At 48.6% G+C, this 19,596-nt stretch overlaps 3 protein-coding genes across 5 annotated transcripts; 1 reads left to right on the top strand and 2 right to left on the bottom strand.

Moving 5' to 3' along the window:
• Nucleotides 1-897: 897 nt before the first annotated feature.
• CCDC117 (coiled-coil domain containing 117) lies at nt 898-5,589 on the bottom strand. Of its 3 annotated transcripts, none has more exons than XM_054173128.1 (6): nt 5,473-5,589; nt 4,889-5,238; nt 4,113-4,163; nt 3,514-3,747; nt 2,070-2,207; nt 898-1,537 (listed from the first exon to the last, which is right to left on the bottom strand). In XM_054173128.1, exons 2-6 carry the CDS (start codon nt 5,233-5,235, stop codon nt 1,285-1,287), a joined length of 1,023 nt encoding a protein of 340 aa, XP_054029103.1. In that variant the 5' UTR covers nt 5,236-5,238; nt 5,473-5,589; the 3' UTR covers nt 898-1,284. The 3 variants fall into 3 exon arrangements, with proteins under 3 accessions (XP_054029103.1, XP_054029102.1, XP_054029105.1); XM_054173127.1 differs by having other exon boundaries at nt 4,889-5,241; XM_054173130.1 differs by lacking the exon at nt 2,070-2,207 and having other exon boundaries at nt 4,889-5,241.
• Nucleotides 5,590-5,944: 355 nt separating this feature from the next.
• LOC104309056 (solute carrier family 2, facilitated glucose transporter member 11) lies at nt 5,945-16,200 on the top strand. Its single transcript, XM_054172825.1, has 12 exons — nt 5,945-5,991; nt 7,611-7,709; nt 9,255-9,415; nt 9,950-10,074; nt 10,323-10,452; nt 11,617-11,765; nt 11,902-12,089; nt 12,566-12,676; nt 12,760-12,861; nt 13,313-13,388; nt 13,882-14,009; nt 14,882-16,200. Exons 1-12 carry the CDS (start codon nt 5,974-5,976, stop codon nt 15,095-15,097), a joined length of 1,503 nt encoding a protein of 500 aa, XP_054028800.1. The 5' UTR covers nt 5,945-5,973; the 3' UTR covers nt 15,098-16,200.
• Nucleotides 16,201-16,228: 28 nt separating this feature from the next.
• On the bottom strand, nt 16,229-19,506 carry HSCB (HscB mitochondrial iron-sulfur cluster cochaperone). Its single transcript, XM_054172826.1, has 6 exons — nt 19,113-19,506; nt 18,949-19,045; nt 18,663-18,752; nt 17,990-18,134; nt 17,100-17,147; nt 16,229-16,387 (listed from the first exon to the last, which is right to left on the bottom strand). Exons 1-6 carry the CDS (start codon nt 19,334-19,336, stop codon nt 16,296-16,298), a joined length of 696 nt encoding a protein of 231 aa, XP_054028801.1. The 5' UTR covers nt 19,337-19,506; the 3' UTR covers nt 16,229-16,295.
• Between the last annotated feature and the right edge of the window lie 90 nt (nt 19,507-19,596).

Below are 19,596 nucleotides of genomic sequence, written 5' to 3' on the forward strand. Positions count from 1 at the left end.
AGGAAGAGGTTTTTCTCACCAACAGCTGCACTGCTGCATGCTTGCTGGCTTTACCCTAAGCAGATGTTAAAACCAGACAGCACCACTACAACTCTGAACAGAACCTATCAGATGGAGAGGGATCTCTTAGGAAAAGCCTCAACTCGCACACAGCTCTTAAGCCCTTGAGCTTTCTCAGAGAAGGCTCTGCTTTGTTTAAGGATAATGGAACTGCTGTGCATTAAGGAAAGGAACAAGCAGTAACTCTCTGAAGATTCTCTAACACTCCAAGCAGGGTACAAAATCCTTTTGGCATCCTTCTGTATGTAATTTATGTCCATGGCACGTTTTCTGACTTAAATTTGAAGTCCAGAGTCCCACAGGGGAAGACACTACACCATCAGCAGTCTCAAAATCTGGGGCTTGGTTACAGACAACAATCAGCATCTACTCCTCTTCATGTCAGAGTAAGCCAGCTCCCTATTCCCTGCTGCACTGACCATGCCCTTTACTTCAGCAGCACTAATGCAGCCTGCCACAGACTGCCAGCTGATGTACACAAGGAGCTACAGCACAAGGTCAAATGTCAGTCAGCTGGCTGAGAACCACTTTTCTGCACACTCTGTGTCATGTGAGGAGGGGAGCACAAAAGCCCCACAATGCAGGAGCCAAGGACCCAGAGATGACTACAGTGAGTAAATATTTTGCAGGTTGGCAGCTGGTTTGAGCTTCTACAAAGCAAGAGGCTTATCTCAGCTGTAACTCCCTTTATCACCACATGTTTGCATCAAGTACAAACCAGACACAGGTGGGGCAGTGTGAAAAGCTGCATTTCCATAGGGGTTGCTTTGCTAGCTGTGACTGGACTCTGAATTGTTCCTTCCTTTCCACACCTCTGTGTAACTCAAATTGAACTGACAAGTGTAGTATGTGCACCAAAGTCCTTAATGGCTCAGTAAGTGAGAGACGTGGCTTAAGCCACAGTTACATTCAATATTTAGATTTTATACTTTACCAAGGACAACTAAGAGGATGTTTCACTGCTAAGCAAGATGGGAAAGCTACATCTGCATTCCAAAGGCCTCTGGGTTACCTGCTCAGTCAAAACAAGACCTGCGTACAGAAGTGGCGGGGGTCGGCGCCATGAAGTCGTGTCTGGCCAATCCCTGTTCTTAGGATTGTTAGTAGGAAAACCAAAAGCAAACATCAAAACTTCAGATTCACACATCAAACCAGGCAGAAAGTGGAAATCGAAAAACAGCAACAAAAACCATCAGAAGCTCACCACTTCCTAAAATCTGGCATCTATAACTCCATTTCTTCTTCTGCACACCCAGAGATTCCCAAACTAGCATATGGATCTGGAGACATGGCAGTCTGTCGTGACTCGGGGAATGTGTCAGTCTGTGGGGCAAAAGCAGCTCTTGGTGCTGGTGGCTCAGCTTGACACCCTTCTGTACTTTGCTTCTTGATGTTCTTAACAGAAACAGACTTCAGTTTATCTGTGAGAAACTCAGGAAGAGGTTTCCAAACCACCAGCTCCATCGAGGGACGGCTCCTAGAAGGGACAGAGGCTCAGTTAAACTTTTAAGTTCTCCAATCACAGCTACTCAATGCAGAAGACCAGAGATTATCTTCATCCTTTGTGCTAGCCTGGAAGCGTATTCCAGAGTCCTCCTTTTTTTTTTTCCCCCCTCTACTAAGTTTCCCCTTCCTTAAGTAATTCCACTGCTTCTAATTCCAACCCTGCATTTTCTCTCTGTTGCACCAAACTTGATGACCACTGTCAGTCATGCTTCAGGAGCTTCTTTTAGAAGCTCACATACATACAGGTCGAGATGTAATGGATTATTCAACAAATGTCACTCTGAACAAATGAGGACTACACAGCAGGCAGCTTGACGACCGCTACAGTTACACTTCTCTTGTCTATCAAGATGGATTTTCCTATTCTTGACCAAAGAAACGGTCTGTTACACAGCACTGGCTGCATCACGCAGTAATTAAAGACATCTCCACAAACAGAGAGTGGGTCTCTCTTCTCATTTGCACGTTAACTACATAGTACCATGATTTCCTCCAGAACTTACATAGATTCTATTATTTTCTTTGTCAGGACTTCACCAAAATCCCTCTTCATCCCTTTTTTAAGGGTATCTGACAGGATAAGAGTGGGCAGATTGCTAACATTTCCATCAGCATGAACTTCCTCATCTTCATCAATTATCCTAGGAAGGGAGGGGGAAGAGGGAGATAAACACTATTGAGCACACTGTTAGCAGGCACATCCACTGCAGACTACAGTCCCATCCAGGTGCTCCGTGCTGCATGGGGCAGACCTCACCTCAGATGGTACCAGAAGCAGCAGGGCCCTGCTGACTTGGAAGCTCTTGGGCCAAGGACCCTGAGAAGAGCTGTGCCACAGCACTTCTGGTACCTGAGCTGGCCATGTGACCCCTGCACTGCCCAGCAGCACACGAAGCAGATACCAACAGCAAACCAATGGAGTCCCTTGAGAGGAGCTGCAGGGTTCAGCCATGCCACAGGAGAGAGCCTCAGCTGTGCAGTGGCTTCACCTGCTCTATTTGAGCCTTGCTGTAAAGCCACTGAGTACAGCTCTCAACGTTTTACTGATGTCAGGGATTAAAGGGGCACCAGAAGTTGAAGAAATTTACAACACAATGGAGGCATCTCCTTTGTTTTCATAAACCTTTTAAAGAAAATTCAGCAAGAGCTGGGAAGGGTGGGGAACAATTCTTTGTAAAGCAGATCTAGACAAGTAGTAAAGACAAACATCACTGCTCTGACTGATTACCCAGGACAAAATAAAATAATCTAACAGTACCTTGCTTCCCTTCACCCATCTATGGAGTAATCATCTCAAAAAAAAAATAATCTTGTTTTTGCAATTTATAGAACTTCTGGCTCTTCAAACAGCTGCCAACAGTGGTCATTTGAGATCTTTCAGCACACTAGCTCAGCTGGACTCAGCTGAGGTCTACACCTGACATTCCCAGAGATCTTTCAAGAGCAAAAATGCACAGAACATTCATTCAGTAACTACCACAGACCACCCACAGCTACCCCAGTACCCTGACACCAGGCTCTGGTGTTCAGCAGCAAAATGAACCTCAGCCTTGCCGCAGGTGTGCAGAGAGCTCTCTGGTTCACGCTGCTCTACACTGACAAATGCACTTGCTGGAGCACTCAGAAGCAGCAATCGCAGAACTTGCTGCTGTTTGGGGGGATAAAGGCCAAGCTCAAGTCTGACCAAGAAACATCAGTTAAAATTTGAGCTCTGAATACTCGCGAGAGAGGGTAAAACCCAATTATGGCACACTGGCGCTGCACAGTGATCACCAAAGGGCAGCTCTGTGTTTAGCATCTCTTGCTCTAGCACCGCCACTTCCAGATACCCTGCCCAGAAGGCTCATCTCAGCCTTACAGCAGTGTGATCACACTGCTAATGTTAACCCTTCAACGCCCACCAAAAAGGGAAAGCTCAAAGCCAGTCTGCTCAACCCCTGCATTTACCTGTCCTCAATCTCCTGAAGCTTCCTGCGAGCAACCTCGCATTGCTGTTCCCCCAGTGTCTGATCCATTTCTTCACAGGGAATTTCTAACGTGGCAGCTTCAGGACCGCTGCCACCACACTGATTGGCTACCTCCCCAGCTGCCTGCTGACCTGCACAGAGAATCCATTCTTCAGTGCTGGGATTCAAAGGGCAATTTTCGGCTCCTGTCAGCCTCTTCTTCCGCACAGGACAACTAGGAAACAAAGTAAGGTCACAGCTGTCAACAGAGGAAGGTGGCATTCTGCAGGGCAAACCGCTACAAGCGGCGGGAGCGTTGCCAAAGCCTGGGCACACGACGGAAACACAATCTGCACCAAGGAGACAAATCCACAATGCTCGGATTAAAATCCTAGATGCTCATGCAAGAAAACCAATGCTCACACCTAATTAACTGAAATGGATTTGGGCTCATGTGCAATTATGGGAGAGAGTTGTAAATGGCAGCAACAACAGAAGCTCTCTTCCTGTGTATGCTGTAGATGAGATGTGCCCAGGCCTTCAGAGAAAACAAAAAACAACTTAGGGTTTTTCAGGCCATAAAAGACAAATTTAATTTACCCTTCTGCCTCTTCTTCCAGCTTATGCTTCTTTCCACAGCGAACAGAGACACTGTAAAAGAAAGCAAATGGTTACTTAGCTTCTAATTATACCTTCCAACTGACACTGGGGTTTATAAACAGTATTTCCCTCTCTTTTAAAATGTCACCAGCAGCTAAGAGCCACAGTCACAGTAGGTCAGCAGCTGTGAAGGAAGTGGAAGCTCTGGACAATAAACAAACCCTTTGTTCTACAGAAAGTTAAAAAAAGCTGTAATAGCTCAGTTCTTCAAGCAGAATCCTGTGCTAAATAACACAAAAATATATGGGAAAGTCTCTTTTCCACAAGGGGTAAGATCAATTTTTGCTAAAATTCAAATGCATCAAGAAGTAACTGGTGACACAGATTCAGCCTCTTCGTACACTGTCTCACAGTGACAGACTCAAATTAACACAACCCAGCAGCAACCTTTCACAGAACAATTTAAACTTGTTGTGCTCATGAGAAAGAAAAAAAATTTTAAAGGACAAAAAGGTACATGAGCTTAAAAGCACATCAAGAGGCAGATCATCTTAATCACACCTCTTTCCTCCTGAATGCCCCTTCACCCCCCTCCAATGAGTACAGCACAAGCCCACTCTGGCAGGCACACAGCACCAGCCCAGCTCGGTACACACCAAGCGTTACTAGGGGCAAAGAAACCACAGGCCGCCCGGAAAACAACACCCGTGTCAGGCTGCCGCCGTGCCCGGACACCTGCCCCCTTCCCCGACCACTGCAGCTGCTCTGGCACTTACTGGCCGTGGCCCGGCGGCAGGTGCAGGCTGTGCGGGCGAGCCGCACTGGTGAAGGAGCCCACCGGGGCCACCGGCAGGCCCTCGTTGTAACTCCCGAGCGCGGCCAGCGAGGCGACGTCGAAGCCGCTTTGCAGGTACAGGCCGGAGGAACGGCCGCCGTCGTTTCCGTTCCCTGCCATTACCACCATGGGCGGCGGCAGACGGTCGTGGCCGAAGGCTCCGGGCTGCAGGTCGTCCCGCACAGCCGCCGCGGGGCCGTGACGGTCATGGGCCCCGGCGGGGACCTGGGGGAACTCCACGGCGGGGCCCGAGGGAATGCCCTGACAGGATCTTCCTAGCGCTGCCATTTCCTGCTGCCGGAGAAAGAGAGAACATGAACGAGGCCGTCCGCTCCGCCGTGCTCCGGCAGTGCCCCGGCCCGAGGCCGCTCTCCCGCTGCTGGCACCGGCCCGGCCCGGCGCCCCGCGGGGAGGCCGCGCAGAGCGGCGCCGCTGGACGACGCAGGTGACCCTGTCCCGCGGCACTGCTGCCCGCCCCGGTGCCACAGCCGCCAGCAGCCGCCCGCCTGCCCGCGCAGCACTTACCGCCGGGCCGGGCCGGGCCCGGAGCGGGACGACGTCGCCAGAGCCCAGGTCCTTTCCAGGCCTTTCGCCGCGCTCGGAGAAGGCAGGCAGGGGCACGACGGGAGCTGTAGTCCCGGGCGGCGGCGGCCCACGGGGGCACGACGGGAGCTGTAGTCCCGGGCGGCGGCGGCGGCCCGCGGGGTGCGGAGTCCCCGTCAGAGCCGGGGCGGTACTGCGGCGGCCATGGGGCAGTGCGGTGCGCGGCAGGGCTGTTCTCGCCGGCGGCGGCCCAACCTCAGCTCCCGATGGGACGGCGAGACAGAGCCGCTTTTGTCCGCGGCCCGGCTAATCTCCTCCGCCGCCGGCGGCCTGGCCGCGGGGCCGGGGCGGGGGGGGCTGCCGTGCAGCAGCCAAATCCCAGTCAGGTGAGGAGCTGGGGCCCTGCCTTCCCTCAGCTGCGGGCTGCGCCGCAGGGACGCAGCGGGCAGGCGAGCGAGCGCTGCCGTCGGAAGTTGCCAGGAGATGCCACCGAAGCCCCAGGTAATCGCCTGCCAGTGTCGGTAGGAGCTGAGTGCTGCAGCTGCCGGAGCCCGGCCGCTGCTTTCTGTTCTGGCTTCAGCGAAGAAAGTGCCGGGGCTGCGGCGGGAGCGCTCCGCACAGCCGCTGTAAAGCCTGGCGAGAGCTGGGCGCGGCAGGCGTGAAGAAGTCGTGAACCGTTGAGAAGAATCCCAGTGGCTAGAGATAGAAGGCAAAAGTTGTGTTTTAATACAATAATAACTCCATTCCTTTGACACCTTTTATTCCTGTAGTGTAGTTTACTAAATTTTGCAAAGGAAATGAAACTCTGCCCGTACTCCAAATGGAGCACCAGCCCTTGCTGAGAGGGTATAGCACGCACAGCAAGGTAAGCAGAATGGCCTTGGCCCCGAGGATAAGTTCTGCAGAGTTTGTAGCTTTAACAGTGGTGACAGATGTGAAATTCTCAGATTGTTTTGTGTTTGCTTTTAAATAAAAATGATCCAGTTGCTAAAATTTTGTTTTCCTCAGACACCCAGCGGTGTTCCCAGATGGAAGCTGTAAAAGCACATCTTCTGATTCTTGTGTTTGACATTGAATGTAAATTGTTGGGGTTTTTTTGTGATGTGTTTCTGAAGTGAGGTGAAAGTGTTTATGAGCTGTCAGGAATTAAGCAGCTTGCAGAACAGATCAGGCTCTGAGAAATGGGGGTCCAAGTTCCAGTGGGACACACATGTGAATGTAAGGAGCAGGCTGCTTTGGGCAGGAAGGAGGGAGCTGCCCTAATGAAGCCTAAGTTATGAGGGGGGGTAGGGGGGAGTGTATGATTCTGGGGCTTTTTGCTAGCCTGTTTTCTCTTCTGGATTTTAGTGCTGTTGTATTCAGTAAAAGCTGGAGTTGAGGAGCATCACAGAACCAGACACTGCATAAGTCTCTGGAGATCTTCTCTGTCTCAGAGGCCTTTTTATGACCAGTTGGAACTCTCCTGAGATAAGAATGTACCACAGTAATGGTTCCTGTTGACCTTAAAACCTAAAAGCCTGTGAATCTATTAATCTTAATTCCTAAATTCCAATTTAGGTATGCAACTAGGTGCTCAATGCTGAAAATGTTAAAAAGGCATGCAACAGACTCTTGACTGAATGCTGTTATCAGTGAGCAGCATGTGCTGATCTAAAACATCATGGTTTAGCACTTGCTAACAGGCATCCAGTAATTCACTTAGGGACTTGCTGAGGGACAGAAAATAAAGTTAATTCTCACATCCCAGCCTTAGAAGTTGTGATTTGGTTCATTCTGTACTGAGTGGTGCCTCTAGCACCACCCGTGAGCATTTCTGACATTCTTTCATCCAAAATGGATCCCATGAGCAGTTCACGCCCAGATCACGTAACCAGTTCAGTGACCACACTGGAAGCAGGGCAGGGGTGTGCTTGGAGCTGCATCTCCAAAAGATGCTCGTGACCATGATCAGAGTGCTGCTGCACACATGTGAGAGTTTATGCAGTTTTCTAAGTTGTTATTTTCACTGTTCAAAGCTAACTGCACTCTGTGTTTCACCAGGGTTTTCTCCTGGATACTGTATGCATGTTGGCTCAAGGCCCTGTTGCTTTTCATGGCCAATACTCTCTTCTGTGCTCTAGTTCCCCAGTTGGACCTTGTTCCTGGCTGTCTGTGCTGTTGGAATCGGAGGGACCTTTCAGTATGGATATAATGTTTCCATTATCAATGCACCCACCCAGGTAAAATACCCTCCCTTGTTCACAGAGTTGCTTACAGCACGGGAGGTGTCCTGGCTAGCTGGCTGAGTGGCCCAATGTGTTCTCGCTGCCATGGCTGCAGGGGCCAAGGCAATCTTCCTCTCATCTGAAGGCCTCTTGCTGACTGCCAGAATGGTTTCATGTGAATTTGTGTGCGAGTGCCTCCCATGAGAGGTATTGTGTGTCAGATAAAAGTGCCAAGTGTGCCACACAAATACCTCAGTCTGGTTTAGAAGAATTACCTGAGTCAGTAACGTCTTCCAGGTGCACGTTCGACTGAAGTAGCCCAGAACATTAAGAAGGGAACAGTGCAGAATGGAGTAGAACAGAACATTGTCAGTTGTCAGGATCCTACAATGATCAGCTGGTCCAACTGCGTGACCAAGAGCTAGAGCACATTAAGGGCATCATCCAGATGCCTCTAATGACAGTCTTGGGCTACCAACTACCTCTCTAGGCAGCCTCTTTCAGCATGTGACCACCTGTCCTGTAAAATCTTACCACTGTTTCTCCTCGTGTCAGGAGTAAATCTCCCCTGACACAGCTTGGAGTCATTCCCATAGCTGCCATCACTGCATGACAGGGAAGAGGATAGTTACAGTTGTCCACGACAAGGCTTGCTGAGAAAGATCTTAGTCTGTAGTGTCTGAGTTCCTCATATTTCCTTTATTTGCATCTACTTTTATTGTTCTGGCCTTGAGGACTCTATGTGTTTCGTGGATGACTGGAGTGGATCTTGTGAGAGTGATTAGCAATGTTTTCTGTAGCCAGATATTTTTTTCCCTTGTGGAACTGAATTTTCTACAACCTTGTATGCTTTTTACAAAGGCTAAAGTAAGCTGTTTGTGAAAGAAGATGTAATATGCTGGAAACAGAGAGTCCAGCTTTGTTCTTCTGTTAAGTCTGTGCTTTCTGGCAAAGAGCAGGAGCCTCTGGTTACAGACACAGGTCAGTTTAGGAGTTTCCTAGGAAAAAAGCATGTGGAGGAACAGTTTGAGTTCTGACACATGAATACTGTAAGAAAGGCAGAGGAATGTTAGAGCTGCAGAAAGGGTTTTACTGTGAATTGTTGGATTGCACCAAGGCAGCAAGATTTAAATCAAGTGCCAGAATGAGTCGCCTGACTGTAAAAATTTTTTTAGACTACATGAGACCTCTGTGTTCTGAGATGCTCCTAAAAACCAGAAGGACTTACCCACCCTGTTCCCCCTCCATTCAGAAGGCCCTCGGAACTCTCTCGCAGCAGTACGTGGAGAGGTTTTGCTTCTCCTCTGGTGGAACGCAGCCTCTGCTGAGGGGGAGTACAAAAGAAGAGCTGCCCAGCAGTCTTTGAGATGTGGGGAGCCTGGGAAATGGTGTAGTGGTCAAGGAAGGTTCTATCAGTCTTTGGTGTTTTTAACACAGCTGAGATGATACCTTTTGTTAGTGCCTAGAATTAGCTTTCAGGGTTGAGGTGCAAGCTGTTTTCAGTGCTGAGCTGCAGGGCTCCACCTAATGCTGTGCATCCCTCATTCTTTGCTGCTGCAGCACATACACAAGTTCTTAAATGAAACCTGGGCCAGGCGGTACCACGAGGCACTCAACCCTGATCTGCTGACTTTTCTTTGGTCTGTCATTGCTTCCATATTCTCACTTGGAGGCCTGTGTGGAGCCCTGATGGGAGGCAGCATGGCCATCTGGCTGGGCAGGTGAGTTACAGCAGCAGGCACAGCAGCTTCTTTTCTTTTCCCACTTTCTCACTGGAACATAAAGTAAATAAACGTAAAAAGAATGAGGGGAAAGGTACCTTCGGTGACTATAAAAGTTTTTTTCACTCCAAAGCAGAGTTTTCTAGTAGAATTTTACAGTTTGTTCCAATGTGTGTTTAAAAGATGAGTCCTGAATAATAACCTCCAGTCTGGGGTTTCCATTGCATTTATCTACATGAGCACAGGCACCCATGGTGCAACAGGGAACACAGGTCCCTGTTTGCAGCCTTGTGCTCTCAGAAGACCTTGGCCCCTGAGGTCTGACAGGGACTGTCCTGGGTTAACTCAGCCTGCTCTGACAAGCCCCTGGCCACAGAGAAGGTCTGATTTGTGGGAGTAACTGGTTGTGTCAGATACCTGGACTGCCAGTGCACAGCACATCCTTGCAGTGTAAAGCCCATGCTTTCCATGTTACCAGACAGGAAAGCTTTCTGTTTTCTTAATGTGTTTGGTTTTTTTCCCTCTCCCCTTTAGGAAAGGAGCTCTTCTGATGAATAACCTCATAGCAATACTGGCCTCCATTTTAATGGGCATCAGTTTTCCTACAGGATTGTTTGAGTTGCTGATTGCTGGAAGGTTTTTGATTGGCATAAATTCAGGTGAATCATTTCCTATTCCCCCTTTGAATAAAGTACAGTGAATGATGAATTGTTTTTACTGGTGACTGTCAGCATTGCACTGTGTGTGTATGCTGCTTTGTGGACACGGTAACAAAAACCCTTGGCATCCCAGAGTGGCTAAATTAATAGGAAATCAGCTAAGCCCTGATTTTCTCCATGTTTTGGTTCAGTAACTCTTTTCGAGGCAAAATCTGTTAATAGGAAAATGTTTTTCCATTTTCTTCCAGGTATTGGGATCTGTGTGCAGCCTCTGTATATTGGAGAGGTTGCCCCAAAACATCTTAGAGGCGGCATGGCCATGGGGACTTCCATCTTTCTGACTGGGGGGATTCTGACAGGACAAATAATTGGCTTGAGGTTAGAAATGCTTTTTTTTTTTTCCCTGACTTGGGTTACTGGCATGCAAAGAATTGCAATTCCCTGCAGTTCTCTGCAAAACATTCACTGGGGCCATTGTTACAATACTGAATCAGCTTCTCACAGAAGGTCTGCCTCTAAGGTGGAAACCTGGCTTTTGTCACCTCCTTGCTACAGCTCAAACCATATGTGCTGTCTCCCCAGAAAAGTGTTCTCAGTTTAAGTGCTGCTGGCCAGAACAGCATCAGCAAAGCAGACACATTTTTTCTGAGTTGGTATTTTCATCCAGTTTCTTGCTGGAGACAGTGGATGAAGGTTCAGAAGACAGGACGTGAGAGCACAGGCCTGGTACTTTCTGTCTGGCAGCACTGCTGCTGGTTTTATCTCTTGTGAGAGCAGATGAAGTTGGTATGGACTGTATCCACTTGCACCTTAAGCTGTTCCAAGCTTCTTTCATGAAGTCTGCTAGAGTGCTTCCAGTGCCCTGTGAGCAGCTGCTGGCAGCCTGAGTCACAGCAATGTTAGTTACCTCTTGCTTTGTCCTTTTACCAAAAGCACTCAGACTTCTCTTTCCTTGCCCTGGTTACTGGCTTGTGAATTCACTGATCTGGCTGGATATCTCAGGTGGGAAGTGCAGAACATTAGTAGAACATAAATTCAACTTCATAGCCTGGGGTCAGTGTTTCAAATGCAACATCCCCTTTTAGTTTAGAAAGTTTACATTGCCCACAGTACCTCATCTAAGGCCAGTCTCATGCTAAGGGCACTCATTGTAGTGACTCTTCCCTGTGCAGCACACCTTGTTAGGAGCAGTCTCAGATGCCTTCCTGGGCTCTTTTCAGTCCTCAAAGGCTGCTGGCCTTCAGGTGAGGCCTGCATGCTTTTGCTGTCCTGGCCTTGCTAGGCCAGTCTGAAAGTGATGCCTAGGAGCAGCAAGGAAAGCAACACTGCTTATCTCTTCCTGAGTGAAACTGCTTTCAGAGGGGCTGGGAGGTACCTTCCCAGCTTCTCTCTGCTGAGGCTCACAAGCTTTGGGGGACTGGTTACAAGGGAGTATCTCTCAAAGAACAAACGTTTTGCTGCCATAAGTCTTCTGAGTACTCATCAATAGCTAATTGCTTGGAGCTTTTTTTTTCCCCCCTTCTTTTTCCACACCCCTCCCAGGGAATTACTGGGTGGAGAAACACATTGGCCCCTGTTGCTATCCAGCAGCTGTATACCAGCACTTGCCCAACTGTTATTCCTGCCATGGTTTCCTGAAAGCCCCAGATACCTCCTTATAGACAGAGGTGATGAGCTGAGCTGTGCCAAAGGTAATGAATTACTTTTTCCCCAGCTTCCTAAAGCAGATTTTCCTACCCTGGCAACAGCCAGATGGTTCTAGGAAGAGATGATTTGCCTGGAGCTGTGGTCAGTAGGTCACCACAAGAGGCTTTATCCTGTTCCTAGCACTGAAGCGGTTTCACGGCTCTTCAGAGTACCGGCGGGAGATGGAGGATATCCAGCGGGAATGTTGTGCCTTGGACGGGGAGAAGCCCAAGAAGCCCTGGCAGCTGTTCCATGACCGTGGTGTGAGGTGGCAGCTGGTCACTGTGATTGTGACCACCATGGGCCAGCAGCTCAGTGGCATCAATGCGGTGAGCTGCCAGCCCTGCAGGAGGCCGGAAGGGTCTCGTTCCCTTCTGACTCCCAGCCTTCTGCTCACACACAGGATCCATGCAGAGGAGCCTGGAGTGAGGGGACAAGTGAGGAGGAGCATCTTTGTCTCATTGCTCTCTCTTGTCGATTCTTTGGTCACTTCTGTGTTTCTAGTATGTAAGAATCTCTCAGGAGTGACTGGCTGCTTGTGCTCACATTGCTCTGAGAAGGTAAATAAGGGTGGATCAGCTTGTGCCATTATGTCTGCTGTTCAGTGAGTTGGTGTTTGAAAACAGCAGTGCATGTTACCTGGACACAAATTGAACAGGTTCCTCTTGCTGCTTATGGCAAATCTGAAATTCACACAATGGACACCTTGAGCTGTGTGTTTGGTATCGCCCTGCTTTTGTTTTCAGGTGACTATTTAACTGCCAGGAATACAATGAGTAGCTGTTTTTCTTCTTTCCTGTTGTAGATTTATTTCTATGCAACTTACATTTTTGAACAAGCTGGGATCTCATCAGAGCAAATCCCCTACGTGACGCTTGGTACTGGAGCTTGTGAGTGCCTCACAGCCCTCACCTGTGTGAGTAGCAATCTGTTCTCCCTCCTGCCACAGAGAGCAATGATTCTATGAGGTGGTAACAGGAAACTGTGTCTTGTCCACAGGGCTTACTGATAGACTACGTGGGAAGGAGATACCTCATCATTGGGGGTTATCTCCTCATGACCCTTTGGAGCATCATTCTAACCTTCTCCCTGACCTACCAGGTGTGAAGAAGGGCTCTTTTATATTAGGTGATAGGACTCCAGTGAGAGACACTCAAAGAAAGATGGAAGACAAGAGGTGTCTTAAGCTTAAAGTTAAAAAATGGCAGCAGCTGAAAGATGGAATAGTTCTGCAGTCAGAGCTCCCCAAAATGAGAGAATGCTCTCAGATACAGTTTGACCATGTGTTGGTCTGAAAACTGCAGCTGGGTTTGATGCTGACAAAACTGATGACAACACAGCATTTATTCTGTTTTTTAAAGACACTGAAACTGTTAAATGAACAACTGTTCATTCCTCTGAAGCAGTCCCGTTCAATACATCAGCTGGGAAGCAGCCACGAGTGACTGCTGGTCTTGGCTGCAATAAAACAGCAACAGGAGATGGAGTTGCTAAGCCAAACTTTTAACAGTGGATCTCAGAATCTGAACTAACCCTTCCAATTCTGTTGCAGGAGCTATACCCGTGGGTGCCTTACATGAGCATGGCAGCTCTGTTTGCTTTCATCCTGAGCTTTGGGCTGGGGCCAGGTATGACACCAATGGAGCTTTGCAGGGCTGATATCTGGGGCCAGGGCACGTCAGCAGCTGGTGGGGGGTGAGCCTGGCAGAAGGGATGAGCTGTGGGGCTGCTGATACCCTGGTTAAGGGCACAAGTGGGCTCATCCCATCAGAACAGTTTAGTGCCCATTGCTTGAACCTGAGGCTTATTGTGAACTGCTTGAGAGGTGGTGGCATCTCAGTGCTGGCCTTCAGTTCAGGCCAGTTCTACAAGCAGCAGCCCAAGAGACTTGCAGAGGACCTTTGCTCCCTGAGCAGCGTTGCTGATGGGGTCCCTTCTCAGGAGGACTCTTGGCATGTGGGCAGTGGGTTCTCTAACGTGCTGCTAAGAGTTATGTTGGGTTTAGTAGAATTAGATCACCTAGTGGCATGTTCCAGAGTACCTCGGCTGTTCTGTGGTTGGATGCACTGCAGATGGACATTTGGCATACTAACCTATTTCATTTCTGAACCTCTTCCCCAGGGGGCATAACCAACACCCTGACAGCTGAGCTCTTCATACAGTCCTCACGTCCTGCTGCCTACATGATAGCAGGGGCTGTTAGCTGGGTTAGTTTCTTCACAATTGGGATGCTCTTTCCTTTTATCGTGGTAAGTATACCCAAAATTCTCCTGACTGCACCCCCTACCATTTCATCTTCTCTCAGGCTCCATCAAACTGCTTTCCCTTACCCAGTAACACTTAACCACAGGCTGCACTCTGCCCCTCAGCCAACTGGATTCAGTCCCTCTTAAAGTATTTTGTAGGTATCAATAAAAAATAATGAACTAAGATAAAGGAAAAGTAAAAAGAATGCATGGGGGTAGTTTTACTGCTCAGATCTAAAGAAATCAAAAAGGTGAAGGTATGAAAAATAGAGAGAAAAACAGACACTGAGATTCACTGTAGTGGCTTGTGCTTTGATGTCAAAATAAAGCAGTGCCTGGGGCAGGTGGTTCCCACTTCCTCTAGGCTCTGAACAGGAAAACCAACACAGGAATGAAGTTCTAGCTTTGTTCTGTTCTAGCACTTCCTCTGGAGACCAAAGCATGCAGAAAGCAGGCAGCAGGGCACCTTGATGTGAACAATCCTTTCTTCTTGGCTGAACTCTGCTCATCAATAGGATAGTTGGGTTTTAAGGTATAGTGTTGGAAAACATTTGCAGACATTCAGAGAGAAATCTTTCTCCCATCACAGTGTGAGACAGCTAAGCAGCAAATGCTGCCTTGTTATTACACTGCTTGGGAGGGGGGTTAAATGGCTGATTTGTTTGGGGTTTAATAAATGACTGCCCAGGGTAGGTAAGACTGCCAAGGGCTGTGCAATGAATGAAGTTACCTGTAAAGGAAGGATAGGCTGGGTGTCCTGTTACTAAAACACCTAGCAGCACTGGTAGGTGTGGATGGAAACAAAACACACTCTGCTTTCCCACACACCCTGCTATGCTTGGAATATGTTGCAATGAAGTACATTTTCCTTTCAGAAGGGACTGAAGCAGTATTGTTTTCTGGTGTTCTTGTTGGAGTGCTCCTCAGTTGCTGCTTTCATCTTCCTTGTGATTCCTGAGACAAAAAACAAATCTTTTCTGGAAATCAAAAAGGAGTTTCACAAGCTCAACTTTGGAAGAAACAGCAGGAAAAAGGAAACAGAACTGAATGAAAGAAGACAACTTCGTGAGGAGTTTAAACATTCTCTGTAATTTCACTGCTGTAACAGAATCTTAATGAGACTTAGTAACAGCCTCTTCTAAACTAGCAGTGTACAGCACAAACAAGTAGCTGCTTAAACCCTGCTGTGTGTTTAGGGGGAGTTTAATCAAGACAAGCTGATCTTTCTGGAGCGCTGCTAAACACCTATTGCTGCGATGCTATTAACCACCTGTGCTGTGTCACGCAAGGCTTTGTTAGTTACAGCTCAGTGTGGTAGGGACACAGAGATGCCAGGGAGGGTGTGCAATGATTTCTCCCCCTGCAAGATTACTTCAGCTAATCAATCCAATAACTCTTGTTTCTAAGCACCTTTTTCAGAGGGGGTGACAAAGCAATGTTAATGTTTTACTGAGGAAAGTATTCTGAGGCCTTAAAGCCCAAACAAGAATGGACCTGCTGAGAAACCAGCACTGGAAATATTCTGGTTTAGGTGTTTAGTTGCCATGTCTCAGTTCTCTGAGAGGTTAAGGATATTACTCATCTAGTCCTAGTGCTGTAACTGTACAAAGGCAGTACAGCACCCACCTGAGTCACTGTTACTTGTCATCGATTAGAAGCCTCATTTCCTAGTGCTAATGAACACCTCTGGGGAGTGAGTTTGGGGTTATTTGTTTCCGTAACCTCACCTCTTAACACTTTAACTGTGCAAATCTCTTCTGGGTTTGAAGATCAGTACCTGGCAGACTGAGATCAGTGTCACAAAACCCAGTAAGTAGCAGAGACAACACAACAGGAACTAAACACTTTCCACCTTGGGAAGTTTTTCAGGAGGGTCTGACAGGACACACACAGGGAGGACAGAGAGCCTGAACAAGCTTTCTGCTTCATCTCCCACATTTTGTCCTGGCCTCTTTCTTAACTTCAAATAAATTCTTCCTACTCTACCAGTCAAGAAGTAGGAAATGTTAATTATCTGTGGTACTTGTGTGCCTCTCCAGTGCTCACTGCCATGCCTGTCACTGCTAGGACTGCAGTCCTGCCTTACCTATTCCATCTTCTCCCAGCTGTAAGCACCTCCCATCTGCTACTGAAGTGCTACAGCAAGCACTGAATCTTATGTTTCTTTTCCTTCTCTCAGAGTTAAAGCTTTTAATGAAAACAGAGGAAGCAAACGTAATTTTCCCAGTTTTAGGAAATCGGCTGTTTAATTGAAAATAACATTAACTCTGAATGGTACAGGAGGCAGTATCAGGAAGGGATCTTCTTCTGCTTTAGTTTATCCTGTAAGTTTGCAAAATATTTCATTTTGGCTAGAAGCTTCTTAGCTTCTTGAAGGTCATCTGAAATGAAATAAAACATTACTGGTTTACAGAGGGCTGAATTTCCATCTCCAACACAAATCTCAAGATTGCAAGTGGCAGCACCTGTGGCAGTACCAAGAGCTGCACACTCACTCACACCAGGTTGCTGCTTCTTTGCATCTGGGGTGCTTTTGTTACACAAGAGAGGTTCAAATGTACAGTTCAGTACAGACTGGTGACAAAGACACCCCCTGATGACTGTGCTGGGGGGTGCCTTAGTTGTGGAATGCCACTGGGAATTTGAAGTACAGACTTTTTTCATGTATGTAATTGGATCAGCTGCCACCACTGCAAAATGCAAAAGGTTTGTAGGGAACAACCCTTTTGCCTGGTAGGGACAGCATCAGTTCAGTTTGCCCTTAATACACAACTGGGGGAAGGTGGTTTTTCACCTGCTGACAACTGGTTGTGGAATAAAGCCCCTAAAAGCCCCAGGTAATTGGGGCATCAAGGCTCCTCTTGCCAGATAACCTCTGTGGCAGCAGAACTGCTCCTGTTGTGGGGAAGGGTTTAATGTGAAGGCCTGGATTTCCTGCCTCAGCAGAGGTCACCTTAGCAGCACTTACTTTAAACACCCACCCAAAGCTCACTGCTTAAGCAGTATTCCTGACATTTGCCAAGGAGAGAACGTGTCTGTTCAGCACTGACACGTGGCACGGGTGGCAGCTAAACACCAAACAGAAACAGCTACCTCTTTCAAATGCTGCAGTCACCTCTTTGGTCAGCTCCTCTTGTTTAGCTGTAAAACAAATAGCTTTGTTCACTTTTTGTTACCTATTTAGCATCCATACCACCTATGAATACCACTGCATTCTGATTGTCCCAGAGGGAAACTTCATTGTTAGTCTCATAGTCTTCTGGGAGCTAAAAGAGCTTTTCAGGATATTGCTGGCATTTGGTTTTTAAGCTATGATTTCAGAGAGGCATCTTTGTTTAAACAGCCTCACAAACAGCAAGTCAGTGCAAGTCAGTAGTCACTAACTTCCCAGAAATCCAACATGATTCTGGTGTATCAGTTTGCCCTGCTAGTTTTCTTCTATTTTTTTCTTCTATTCTACTTTTATTCTGGTTATCTGTTTTTGGCACGCTGCTGTTATGTCAAGGAACTAAATACACCAATACAGGCAATATTTTGGGTATCACCAACAATGGAAACAAGAAAGGTGCTGCTGTAAGGATGATAATCACTGCTAAGGTGAAGAAGGAAACACAGGATCTGTATAAATGACATTTGGTGTAGTCACTCAAGCATGTTATTAAACTTCACTCTGAGTGTTCTATCTCTTAGAACAGTTTGCTTGCCCTGATCTGCTGCAGGTTGAAGCAGTTCATTTTTCTGCACAATACCTGTGCCTATTCTACTACCAGCACAGTGCAGTTAGGTAGATTTGATGTTTAGGTGGCACAAATTGGTAAAGACAGTATTTTTTCAAGAGGGGAAGCTCTTGCAGTCTGTCAGTCTAAGAGTACTGCAAGTGAGAGATCCTAAAAGAAATGTGCTGGAAAAAGTTAAGTCTGCAGAGAGACTCCTGTGACACAAGGGGCAGTAAATGGGCACAAATCCCTCAAGTCATAACCTACCTTTAATTAAAGTTTCCATTTCTTGGAGGTTATCCTCATTTTCAGACTCTGATAACTTCTCATTAATTTCCATGATTTCCATAAGAAACACTGAGTCTGCATCATAGTCTGTCTCCTGTGCCGGCTCTACTCCATGCAGCTCCAGCTGGTGGAGAGAATGGGAATTGGGAAATGCACATTCTTAGGTCTATTTCAGAGAGAACTATTTTCCTGAATGTTAAGTCCTTCAGTAGCGTTCACTCAGATTCGTATTTGATAAGCTTCTGATTTATATGTGCATAAATAGAGACAGTCTTAAAATTAACTCCACAGGTGGACCATAAAATAAAGTTTACCAAAGGTAAAAAAAAAAAAAGCCAGAAAGGCTGCAGAGGACCAGACTGAAATTTGAAGGGAAGAGCCATAGCCAAACATAACAGGGAACAAATTAGTGTAACATGAGCAGCAAATAAGATGGTGATCAGTACAAAGTTACAGAAGCTAGTGGGAAAGCTGGCTAATTTTCAGACAAGCTTGTTTTCAGTCTCTCTTCAATCTCATAGTCCTCTTCTTCAGAGGAACACAAATCAGCTCCTTAAGGATGGAGTCAGGGGTGCAATTCGTTAGGTGCCCAGCAGCAGCCCCACCAGCTGCCATCAGAGAGTGTTGGTGGGACACCGAACGGACATCTTACTAGATAGAGACCACGGCTGAGAGGGTTCAGGAGAGTCTGGTAGGCCTTGTTGATCAAGGAAGAGTGCTGCTCGGAGAAACGCTGCTCTTTCTGCGAACAGACCAGGCACAACAGTCACAAGTTAACAGCGGTCCCATCCTTACCTGCAGAGAAACGACATCCCCGCCACACGCGTGTGCAAAGCTAAAGCCGGCACTAAGAGGGAGGGTTGCGGTGCTCGCACGCTCTGTGCGCAATCTCCGAGCCCCAGCAGAGCCAGCCCGGGCACCCCTGCTCCGGCACTCACCGGCGGCCTCTGCCCGAAGCGATCGGGGTGGACGGCGAGCTGCAGACTCCGGAACCGCCGCTGTAGCTGCTGCGCATCGACGCGGAAGGAGCGGTCACTGCGGGAACAGAAGCAGAGTAAGGCCCACGGCCGGCGGGGCCCGCGGCCACCCCACCGGCACTCACCAGTTCATCAGGCGGAAGAGGTCCGGCCGGTGCTCCGGCGGCTGCAGGGCCCGGCAGCCGGGGCAGAAGCGGGGCGGGCCCTCGGCGCCAGGGAGGGGGCTGCCGCAGCTCCAGCACCGCAGGGCTGGGACGGAGCCCGGCCCGGCGCAGCGGGGCCGCGGAGTCGCCTCGGGAGTGCGCAGGGCCCAGCGCCTCCCTGCGAGCCGCCGGAGGGCCGTCTGCATCCCGCGGCCTGCAGCTCCCGACGGCCCCCGCGCCGTACCGGGCCCTGGTTGGCGCCGCTCGGCTCCGGGGCGGTGCGAAGCATGCGCGCCGGGAAAGGCGGCATCGGGGCCGCGCAGCGAGCTGCACGGGCCCTGCCACCCGTGAGTTCGAATCCCCTGCTTCGGGTACCGGGCCCGGCCCAGTTGTCGCCCGCCTCGGGGGTGCCGGCCGCCACCGGCCTGGCCGCGCCGCCTAGCAGGGCAGGGGGCAGCAGTGCGCG

This window comes from Dryobates pubescens, chromosome 25 (assembly GCF_014839835.1).
Source record: "Dryobates pubescens isolate bDryPub1 chromosome 25, bDryPub1.pri, whole genome shotgun sequence".
NCBI classification, from domain to species: Eukaryota; Metazoa; Chordata; class Aves; order Piciformes; family Picidae; genus Dryobates; species Dryobates pubescens.